Raw genomic sequence first — 12,420 nt, 5'->3', positions numbered from 1 at the left:
CCCGCCACACACACAACCTGTAACCTGTTGAGGATTAAGGAAACAACTTCAAACAAGTACGCCAGTGAGCTCATGTGGTGTGGGTCAGGTGTTAGGTCAGACACGACGAGGATTAACTTGCCGCCGATACAAAGGGAAGGATTAACGTCTCCAGTAGCTGCAAAACCATGCAGTCTCGGGTCATATCAGTTCATGTACAGCCGACCAATCCACCAGTTACAAGCAATTCACTTCAGTTCTGCACAAGTCTCCATCGTGACAAGACGAGGGGAGGCTAGACGACTTTTAAGTTCTCTTGTGTTTTCGATCCAGTTATTTACTTCGTTGGAAGACATAATACTATAAGGTAAGAAATATTAAAGTATTGGTTAAAAAATATTGATGTGACTTTTGCTGCGGTACTGAGATTAAATATTAAGATTTTGTTTCACAGCATTGCGATTTTATACTAAGACACTATCCTCACTGGGGTACAGACAAAAGCCCCCCCGACAAAAGCCACCCAGACAAAAGCCCCCCAGACGAAAGCCCCCTACTTTGATCGGGGTGGCTTTTGTCTGACAACAGTAAGGACTTTCAAAAGTTACGGACATAATTAAATAGTTGAGGGTAAAATATACTGTTCTTCTCTGTGGTTAATTATTGGTTAGGGCATTAGAAACATTTCTAGTTGAAAACAGGGACAAGCTAGTGAGTAATGGAGTTAACTATGCCAAAGAAATTTGCAATGATCTGGGGATAGTCATGGAGCGTCAGCGTCGACCCAAAAAGAAGAAACAAATGTTTGGTGAAGGATCACGAGATGCTGAATTGCCATACGACATTGAATTGAGGAGAGAAATGTTTTCTTCGCTGGACAGAGTGATCCAAGAAATAACTTTGAGATTTCAACAGCTTCATGAACTTGCTGAGAAATATGCCTTCCTTACCCCATTGAATCTTTTGGATGATAAATATGAGTGTCAAATAGATCACGATCACGACGACATTGATAAAGAGGAGTTCCTCGTTGAGAGAAAAAGACTTCAGCATTTTGTTGCTGTTGCTGCTATAACTATTAAAGACAGAATACAGACGTGGAAAGAAGGCCCCCTTGAACTTTTGCAGTTTATTCAAAAGTATAACCTTGGGAACTCGGTTCCAAATATAGTAATAATGCTGAGGATTTTCCTCACAATTGCTGTTAGTGTTGCTACCTGTGAGAGGAGTTTTTCGAAACTAAAACTGATCAAGAATTACTTAAGATCTACTATGAGCACCTTGTGGTTGAGAAATCTTGCCATACTGTCTATAGACCGACAATTGACAAATGAAATAGTTTTTGACAATGTCATTGAAGAATTTGCCAACAAAAAAACAAGAAAAGTTACTTTGTAGAAAGTTGTAGTTTTCATTTCAGAAATAAAGATGGTCCTAATTTTTTACACTTTTTTACTTTTTTCCCTATCCTATATGTCGTTTTTGCTTTTTGTTTAACTGTTACTTATAAAGTTTAAGTATGTTTGGTGTGTATTTAAAGCATACTATATTTGAGTATGTGAAAGTACAGTAATATTTAATACTATTTAATATATATATATATATATATATATATATATATATATATATATATATATATATATATATATATATATATATATATATATATATATATATATATATATATATATATATATATATATATATATATATATATATATATATATATATATATATATATATATATATATATATATATATATATATGAGTGAGTCAATATGTATTTTTGTAAAGTAACTCATATTTGCACACACCTTACGCACTGGTTAAGAGTAATCATAGGTGCTTACTCTCACCATGAAAAACTCTAAAATCCACAAACCCTAAACTATATAATGACCCGGATTATACATTGAAAAACTGTGGGTGTCTAGGAACAATTGCCACCTAATAACACTATAATACTGTACAATACAAACCTGAATGTTGCACATAAAGCAAAATAAAAACTACAATTCCTAACCTGAAGAGTTCTGTTGAAGAAACCACGGATGCTGATCCTGATGGCTCCTCTCTCTCAACATACAGGGTAGGTGGGAACGTGGTTTCTGACCAGTAATAGGACTTAACGAACATTCCAATAATCCGCCAACTCTCTCCAAAATTTTCACTTATCCACAACTGTGTAAATAAGAAAGGAAACAATTAAATAAAATCATTAGTGAAGAAAATTATGTATCCCACGTGATGCATCAAAGTTTATTACTATAATTGCACATAAAATGGAGAGGTTGATTTTATAAAACTAATTTGTCACAAACTCTCAAAAGATTTTAATTTGATTAGTATTTATAGAGCACCATGATGCTGTAGTTTAAGTGTTCCACGAGCAGTAACATAAAAAACAAATCCCCATGTAATTAAAATATTGTTTCAAAATGAGATAAACCATAGAACTAAACCTTTAAAAATAAAGGAGCAAAACACATTGATAAGTCTAATAAGGTGATGTAGCTACAGTCCTACTATAGCTGTACCAATCATGAAGTTTCTTAATAAGAACTACTGCCAAATGATAAAAATGCAATAACGTAAAGGTAAGTGATATTAACTAACCTTGCGCTCAGGGTCCTCCATATCATAAATCAACAAGACTTCTGCATTAAATGGATGATGGGTAACTTCAGATGGTGTGAATGGCACTTTGACATTAGAAACAGTTTTCCCATAATCTTGAGTCACAAAAATGTATTTATTGATCACATCAATGAAGACAAACTGAAATTAAATAGAGACAAGAAATAAAGGAGATTAAGTTTGGTTTAAAAATTAATTATAATTTAAATAAATTGCAGCAAAAGTCATGAAAGGATTTGTATTCAAAATACCTGTACTTTACATCTAAAAATGGATTCTATAACAGAGGAGTGTTGCTGTAGTGTCCACACCTGCTCATAATTAAAACTTAAAGGTGCACACTACTATTTGACATAAAACAAGAACTAGATCTTTTCATGGCTCCTACCACACCATGTACAGTGTGTATACTGTACAATAAAAAAAAGTAATTTCTTATCAAAATTGTTAACAAATCAATCTTTCCTTTACAATCTTTCCTTTACAATGAGAATACAAGCAGCCAATGCTTGTAGCTTAACGAGTCACAATTCATCTATGTAAAATCTCTATTTACCCAATTTCATGAGCCAGTCATTCTAGTTACTTGAAGCAAATTCACCTTCTGCATTTACCGTACATAAAATATAAATATCTTTTTAAATTAAAAACAAACATATTTACCCTTGATGTAAATCTATCATTCTTGTAAAACTTCCTGATGATAGCTGGTCTCCCACCAAAAGTTCTGAACTTGTTTGTTTCATTCTTGAAGGTGGTTCCATAATCATCTGAGATGAAAACATGTGAGGCCGAAGCATTTGTCTGGGTACCATCTCGAGTGACACACACCACCACTTTACTTCCTTCTCCAGCCCAGTCTATCATCACCTGGTGGTGGCTGTCATTCAGGAGAAACTGAAAAGAATTCAAGTTAAAACGTAAGTTTAAAATATTTCTTAAAACACGTAACTTCTTACATTTTCAGCGCTGGATGTACTGTAGCTGACAATATACATATCCTTAACAATGGAACATCCATTGTACTATACAGTACTTACACTCTTAATAAAAAAAAAAACATATCATCCAGTACACTTAAGTAACTGGCATTTTTTATATCCACCAATACAAATATTTAATTTATTTATTACAGCACTGTACAGTTATAATTTACAGTATTATTTGTACTGCACTGAATTGTTAAATGTGCAGTCAACTCTCATGTAATGTACGTTAGGCAGACATTAATTTCCCATCGAAACACATGATTTAAATTGTGATATACAGTATTTCAAAACATTCCAAGTTTTATTTACATAAAATTACCTCTAATAATGACAGACTGGTGAAATATAGGGATAGAAACTTAAAAACAGTGAATAAGTAAATTACAGATAGGAATGGTGTCAAGAACACAAGTGACAAAGGAAGAGTGGTAGTTTAGATGTGAAAATGGATGTGTTCAGGCATTGTGCATAAGGTGAATGCTCTGTAGATAACACTAGACCCTTAGGCTCAACATGTAACATCATTTTTGGTGTTTTCATATTTTTGGTCCATGCAGTATCTTGTTTTATCAAAAAGCTTGATTCAAAGTCAATTTTAACATTTTTCAACATACAAGTACAGTAAGACCCCCAAGTTTGCGGATTCTTATTTCGTGGTCCTCTATTATTCGCGGATGACACCCTGGATGTACCCAAGAATGTCTGTGGGTAGTTTTAAAGTTGCTGGCATTTTAGCGGCTGGGACAGGAAGCCATTCGTTCTAGAGACAGTAATTTCCTTTACCTGTACAGTCGGCCCTTCACATACGCGGGTTTAGAATTCACGGATTTGCAAATACGCGGATTGCCCCGCCGGAGGAATATTCTGTACATTGAAGTAATTGAAGTACATTCAAATCGCGCGCGGCACCGAACACGGGACACCGCCCGCTCCCGCAACCTCACACACACACACACACACACACGCATAGCTCTCCCTCACTCAGTCAGTCTCGCTGTAACCACGCTTGTGTTGACATCAGCATTGTAGTTGCAAAATTATTACATTTCCGTGAATGTATTATATCAAGCACAGTATGAATAGAATATCACTAATATAAGAGTATTTTAACCGAAACTACTAAAAAAACGAGTAACATATCTTGAACATCGGAAGGTTAGGTAAAGTCTCTTGTTTTCGTCATGTATTTTATCCTATTTTACATTGAAATACATCACGTTTCAGCAAAACTACTATTTATTTCTGAGAATATATTCATTCAGGCACAGTTTAGGTAAAATATACATGTGCTGTAACATTTTTTTAATTGAAAACGATTCGAAAAACACGTACCCTCTAGCCCTGTTCAAGGAGAAGACTGGGAGGAGCTGTTTGGTGCTTAAGACGATGACAAGGAAAATGATTTTGATGGATTTTAATGAAAATATTCAGAAAGACCCTGGCACTGTCAAGGAAAGTGGCTGCTGAAGGCTTCCGGGACATGGCAGAGGACGAGATTAGGGAGCTAATTGAAGAGCACGACACTGAGCTGACCGAGGAGGATCTACAGGAGTTAGTAGACTCAGGCAAGGAAGAGGAAGCGAAAGGGAAAGAGGATGAGGAAGAGCACCAAGAAATAACGTTGGAGAAGTTGGGGGAGATGACCAGGAATATTGAGGCACTGAAAAACCTGGCCTATAGTATGGACCCCCTCCATGGTGCGTGCCCTGAAATTCATGCGAGGGATGGATGACGTTTTCGCTCCATACAAAAACATCATGGAAGAAATGAATGAAAGAGACAACAACTCCCCATCACCATGTTCTTTGATCACCGAAGGAGAGATTTAACACCAATCACTGGCGGCAGTGAGGAAGCAGCTGAATCCACCGTCGCCCCCACTTCACCACCCGTTATGGAATTGAGTGACGATGAGCCCGATGACCCCCGTCCTGTCGCCGAGGATAGGAACTGTACAGTAAAGTGAAGTTTTTTATCTCTTTTTTTTTAATAGCTTTTCTTGCCATGTTTATTGTTTGTAAAAATGTACAGCACAGTACAGTTCAGTACTGTACATAGGAAGTGGAGGTGCAGTTATTCACAAAACATTTGTGTTTGTTGTCGGCAGTAGTGACGGTGGAGGTGGAGGAGGCGGAGGAGGGAGCGAGTTGGGAGGAGTGGTGACCTTGGACGCGGGAGCAGGGACGAGATGCCAGCCAGTACATTACGGGTGTATTAATTGTTTTTATAGCTATTTTTGCATTTTAATATTAAATACTGTACATTACATTTCAACAAAACTACCATTTATTTCTGAGAACATGGAAATGTAATATTTTTGCTGAAATGATGTACGTATTACAGTGGAAAGTGACGAAAGCAATGACTCGCTTTCTTTCGTTCAAAAGATGTTACCGTAATCGCTTTTCGAATGGTTTTCAGTTGTGGGATTATAAGGCTAATGATAGGATAGAATATTATTGTAATACAGTACGAGTACAGTACAACAGTTTTTTAACTGAAAACCATTCGAAAAGCGATTACGGTAAAATCTTTTGAACAACGAAAGAAAGCGAAAGTCATTGTTTTCATAATTTTATCCCACTTTCCACTGTACAGTAATATGTACGTCATTTCAGCCAAAATATTACATTTCCATATTTATTTCTGAGAATATATTCATTCAGTCACAGTTAAGGTAAAATATACTTGTGATGTAATATTTTAATGAAAATACGGTATCGTAGTTTTCTTTTGTATCAAATTTAATTAACAAAGATTGATGTTTCAAATGTAATGAACAAAAATTTATGTACAGTATCTATAAATAAACTTTAACAAATGAATACTTTGTTTTACATCGTCCTGTGTATACCATACCATGCATTTGGCTACTTTGGGCTAGCTATGATGACGCAAGAGATCTGCCCTGGCGACTGTACCGACACTCACAGCTGGTGGTGCGTTGGTGCGTCGTTTCCATTGTTTACTGGTAGTTACTGGTAAATATTTTTCAACCTAACGAAACTATTACCCTTTTAGAGGTCGACCCCCAATTTTTTGCAAAATAATTTGGTCTTAAAAACTCGAAATACACACAGGTATATACGGTAAATAAGGACATGGGGGGCCAGGGGTTTTTTAGGGGGGGGGGGGCAGCAAAAGTACACGGATTTTTAACATTCACGGGTATCTCTGTTACCTAACCCCCGCATATGTTAAGGGTCGACTGTATTGTAAATATGTGTGTGTGTGTGTGTGTGTGTGTGTGTGTGTGTGTGTGTGTGTGTGTGTGTAGACACACACAAAACATACAAATAAATAATAATGGGAAAATCCTCTCACAAAATTTCTGAAACAAATTTATTAAAAATGTGAGTCTACTCTCATGTCTACTCCGTACTTTATTAATAACAAAGCACGGAGTAGACTTGAGGGTAAACTGTCACATTTGTATTAAATTTGTTTTTGATTGTACATATGTACTGTATTGTATAGTATATGTGTGTATGTAGAGACACACACACACACATACATACATACAATACAGGGAAAATAAATAATTATCCTAAGGGCAATCATATACAGTGACCCCTCGTTTAACGAAATTTCGGTTAACGAACTGCCTTCCATAAGGATCTTCAATTCGGTTAACAAACAAAAATTCGGTTAACGAATTTCTTACGAACCGACTTCAACATGTTTTCGCTTGCACTGACCAGGCAACCAGCTTTAGCATCAGTCAGCCAATACATTAATCGGTTCTAGGGCTTAAATTCCTTACTATTTTAGTAAATATCAAGAAGTTTATACTATTCAATAATTTTAAAAGTTTAATATTCAATTTTTCAGGCATTTTAACAATTATTGAACATAATTGAAGGTAAAGTGACTAGTTTAATGCGCGGCATCCATCCTCTTAACACAGCAAACAGGCGTTAGTCTCTCTCCGTTTTCACTGGAAGTAACATCTTGCTTGAGACTCTCTTCAACTAAACACTTTTTTTCTGTGTTTCCAAGCAAATTATTGGTCATTTTGAGATATATTTTACATATTGACAATATATAATGCAGTGCAGTGTTGATTTAAAGAAAATAATCTTGAATTACACCAAGAGAACTAAAATTTTATGGGTGAAATGGCGCCATGGGGTGACTTCTCTTCCACCCCAATGCCTTCTCTTCTCCCTTATCCTCCACCACCATTCTAATTCCCATTATCATCATCATTATCCAGGAGCCTTCTACATACACACCTCAAAGTAAGTGAACTTTTCTACCATTTTTGTTGAATTTAGGAAATTTTCGGTGAGCTGGAACCAATTACCCAAAAACCCATTGAAACAATGGTTTCGGTTAACGAACTTTTCGGTTAACGAACGACCTTCTGGAACGGATTGAGTTCGTTAAACGAGGGGTCACTGTAAAGGGAATACTGTATACATTTCTTTGTACACAAGTAAAAATGTAACCCTCCACCCCCCAGTCAGCAAATGTTATTCACGGATTTTGTGATTTGCAGAGGCCATTTTGAGAACCTAACCCTCGCAAATTTGAAGGGCATACTGTACTTTACTATGCTGGTCAGACTCACTGGTCTATAATTATTCGTGGGGTGACGATCATCCTTCTTGAAGACAGGACTCACATACACAGGAACAAGGTGCCAAACACTTATTAAAGATCATGAGAAGTTTCCAAAATTTCATATATTTGGTTAAATAATGTAGAAACTATATTAATGAATTGGCAACTCAACTACAACGATGACTGCCACAAGATTCTCGGATAAAATTTTCTTCATTATTTAGGCCAATATAAGCATATTTGGAAACTTCTCATGATCTTAAATAACAATGAATAGTTTATTATTATAAAAATTCTACCTTTGGATTGTTTAATATTTATTCTGACAGTAATGCAGCCGAAAATAGATCCACCAATCACAATCACCTTTACATACAGCTTTCCTTTACCAAGTATTGCCAGGTAAAATTGCTAGTACGAGACTCAGTGTGGGGTCGCTGGATCTTTGGCTGACGGGAGCCACGAATTACCCAAAAGTACCCAAAAGTACCCAAAAGTACCCAAAAGTATAGCAAATAAGGGTAAAATCTTAACGAATATCTGTTACACATACACAAAACATGTTTAATAATATTTTCAGTGTAATTTTGTAAAAATAATTTGTATGATGAAATAATAAACAGCGAAAAACTTTCAGTATTGGCGAACGCTAAATTCCAAAGAGTTCGTGAACAAGGGAGATGACTCAGATCCATCGTGATGCACTTCGCTAACCTAACGAAAAGTAAATCCTACGGCTATGTTAAATACCCCAAAGTAACAGAAACATCGGTAATTATATCTCCATTTTGGATGGGTGCCTCTTTGGAATTTAGCATTTTTCACTGTTTATTATTTCATTATTTTGACTACATTTCAATGAAAACATTATTAATTAGGTTTTATTGATGTAAAACATATATTCGTTAAGATTTTACCCTGGTTTAATATACTTTTGGGTACTTTTGGGTGCAGTTGGGTACTTCTGGGTAATTCGTTGTACCGCTCGTCGGTGGGGCAGTCATCAAAATGAACCGTCATGTTTTGTTTTGTCTAAAAATTGCCTGTAAAACTGAAAAGTGGAAACCTGCGATTAGCCAATGAACTAATAATAACCTCAATCAGTAGTTGGGGCTGAAACTGCAAATTTACCAATTTAAATGACCAGACCTAAGCCTTTTTTTAACCTGAATATGAAACCAAATACTCAAAACAGAACATGATGTGTGTTGGCACGTAACTTACCAAACTTATCTCAGGTTTGTGTGTGGTGTCACCTGCGTCACGTCTCCTCCTGACGTGTTCACTGTGGTCCGCCTCTGGCCCCTCCACACCATCGTCTTCACCAACAGTAAATATTGTCGGTTCAGACCTTTTATGTCTTGCTATACTGATGAATTTTGATGGTATGCCATTTCTTTCGCAGTGGCACAGCTCTAGAGTAAAACACAACACAATAACAAAGCTCAAGAAGACTGCCCTGAGATGCAGATCAATCATATTCCCTGCGGTGTTATGGTTCCTGCCTGACGGACTGCCTGTCTCTCAGTGATCATCTGGGACAGTGTTGCGCTGTAAACACGAACAACAATGTTGACCAGGGCTGCCAACTCGGATTTCCAAATGTCGCTAGGCTGGTACCTAAAAGTAGCTAAATGTCGCTAAATTATATTTTCATAATGCCGACTATATTGGACGGAGTATAAATAAAATGCATTATGTAAAAATAAAAATATTATTTTTTTAAAGTTTAATGTGCACACTTACCTATTATTCAATAGTAATTGCATCCCAGTCCTCTTCGAAGTGTGAACAACTGTAGAGCTGGAAGCATGTGAAGTGCTTGGTTCAGGTTCTCTTGTAACTGTATGCCTCCACAGTCCCTATCTTTCTTAAAATATCACTAGGAAGTTCATAACAGGTGTTCTGTCTTTTTAACCCATACTTTATTGTAAGAATTGCCTTTAATGTCGATAGTTTCATTTTGTTGCGCAATTTTGATTTCACAAAGTTCATATTACTAAATGTGCGCTCTACATCTGCGTTTGAATGCGGAAGAGATAAGGCAGCGAGTGCAATTTCAGCCAGATCATGGTAAGGGTTTTCACCTGTCGCATCTCTGTAATTTGCCACTTCTGACCACAATTTTAGGGTGTTAGATGTTTCTGTCCAGATTGTGTGATGCAGTTTTTTCCACTGGAAATCAATCTTGGTAAGGGTGCTGGAATCTTCTGTAAATAAGTGTGCCAAACCAAGTATATCTGATTTAATAGGCTTCAAGCATTCATCGACACTCAGAAAAGAAATAGACTGCAGCACACGAATGTTGTCAGGTAAGCGTTGACCAAGTTGTTTTATGAGTTCAACCCGTTCAAATGCATTGTCCCTGTAACCCCGTTGCTATATATTATGGCTCGAAATTAGGAAAACCGAGTATCCAGAAAGTCGCTAGATTTCTGTGGATATCTTTAGGTTTGGGACAAGTCGCAAATCGCTCTAAAATGTCGCTAGAACAAAACAAAAAGCTCTAGATCTAGCTACAAAGTCGCTAAGTTGGCAACTCTGATGTTGACCCATCAATTTCATTTTATATTCCTCAAATCAAAGGAGCCAATATCTCATTAAAAATTATCCAAGCGTAAATCCATTTTTTTCCTTGTTTCATCTCCTCTAAGAAGTAAATGGATGTGAGGTTCTGTTCGAGGAATTATTATAACATTGACAATTTTGTTAGCGCTCCCCCCCCCCCCTTCCGGCTGCGTCTCTCATGTGAGGATGACTCACTTCCATGAACATGTTAAGAACATAAGAATGGAGTAAACTGCAGCGGGCCTATTGGCCCATACTGGGCAGTCCCGTTTATACCCAACCCCTATTGCTCATATGAGCATCCAACCTATGTTTGAAGCTATTCAGCGTATTCGAGTTAATGATGATATTTGGTAACTTGTTCCATTCATCCACTACTCTGTTTCCGAACCAGTGTTTACCTATTTCACGCCTAAATCTAAATTTGTCTAATTTAAAACCATTGTTACGAGTTCGCTCCTGGTTGGATAGTTTGAGTACCTTTGTAATGTCCCCTTTGTTTAGCCCTGCCTTCCACTTATACACCTCTATCAGGTCGCCCCTCGCTCTACGTCTCTCGAGGGAGTGCAAATTAAGATGCTTTAACCTGTCTCTATGCTCAAGGTTCCTAATGCCCGGGATTAGTCTTGTCATTCTCCTCTGAATTCTTTCCAAGGATTCTATATCCATTCTGTAATACGGTGACCAGAACTGAACTGCGTAATCCAGGTGTGGTCTCACAAGAGCAAGATACAGTTTTAGGATGACCTCGCTAGTCTTGTAACTAACACTCCTTTGTATGAACCCAAGTACTTTATTTGCCTTGTTACGAGCAAAAACACATTGTTTACTTGGCTTAAGGTTCCTACTTATCATGACTCCTAAATCTCTCTCGCAGTCGAATTTCTCTATGGCATCGTTGTTAATCTGATATCTGGTTTCCCTGTTTACATCTCCTATACTGAGTACTTTGCATTTGTCCACGTTGAATTTCATCTGCCATTTTACAGACCATTCGAAAAATTTTTTTAGATCTTCCTGTAGTTTTGCTGAGTCCTCGTCAGATTTAATAACACGTTTTATTTTAGTGTCATCAGCAAATTTACTTATGTTGCTGTCTATGCCGATATCTATGTCGTTTATGTATATAATAAATAATAATGGTCCAAGTACTGAGCCTTGGGGAACTCCACTTGTGACGTTGCTCCAATGGGACTTAGTGCCGTTAATGCTCACTCGCTGTTTCCTGTCCTGTAACCACGCCCTAATCCATTTAAGGATGTTACCTTTGATGCCATGAGCTTCTACCTTTCTAATTAGTCTTTCGTGGGGGACTCTGTCGAAGGCTTTGCTAAAGTCGAGATATACCACATCATAATTGTGCCCCTCGTCCACCTATTCGAAAACTGATGAAAAGAATGTTAATAGATTAGTTAGACAAGAACGTCCGCTTGTGAAGCCATGCTGGGAATCATTGATCAATCCGTGCTTCTCCAGGTGATTTCGAATAGAGTTTGAAATGATTGCTTCCAGTAATTTGCCTACTATTGATGTTAGACTGATTGGGCGGTAGTTAGAGGATAGTGATCTATCCCCCTTCTTGAAAATCGGTATTACATTCGCTATCCTCCAGGATTCTGGTACTACACCTGTTTTTAAGGACATGTTAAACAACTTAGCTAAGGGCATACTAAGCTCTTC

At 37.0% G+C, this 12,420-nt stretch overlaps 1 protein-coding gene across 3 annotated transcripts in view; it reads right to left on the bottom strand.

Annotated features, from left to right (window-relative positions):
• LOC121870972 (sortilin-related receptor-like) overlaps nt 1-9,712 on the bottom strand; it is a 69,064-nt gene extending 59,352 nt beyond the window's left edge. For all 3 annotated transcript variants that reach the window (XM_042372967.1, XM_042372965.1, XM_042372966.1), the window contains exons 1-4: nt 9,397-9,712; nt 3,281-3,514; nt 2,597-2,758; nt 2,004-2,161 (exon numbers count right to left, since the gene is read on the bottom strand). In XM_042372967.1, coding sequence (XP_042228901.1) covers nt 2,004-2,161; nt 2,597-2,758; nt 3,281-3,514; nt 9,397-9,651 — 809 coding nt within the window. In that variant the 5' untranslated portion in view covers nt 9,652-9,712. The remainder of the gene's footprint in view (nt 1-2,003; nt 2,162-2,596; nt 2,759-3,280; nt 3,515-9,396) is intronic.
• Nucleotides 9,713-12,420: the final 2,708 nt, after the last annotated feature.

The sequence above is a fragment of the Homarus americanus genome, unplaced genomic scaffold (assembly GCF_018991925.1).
Source record: "Homarus americanus isolate GMGI-L3 unplaced genomic scaffold, GMGI_Hamer_2.0 scaffold52512, whole genome shotgun sequence".
In the NCBI taxonomy this organism is placed as follows: Eukaryota; Metazoa; Arthropoda; class Malacostraca; order Decapoda; family Nephropidae; genus Homarus; species Homarus americanus.
The sequence above is the reverse complement of the archived record's forward strand: the minus strand, read 5'-3'. Positions and strand labels throughout refer to the sequence as shown.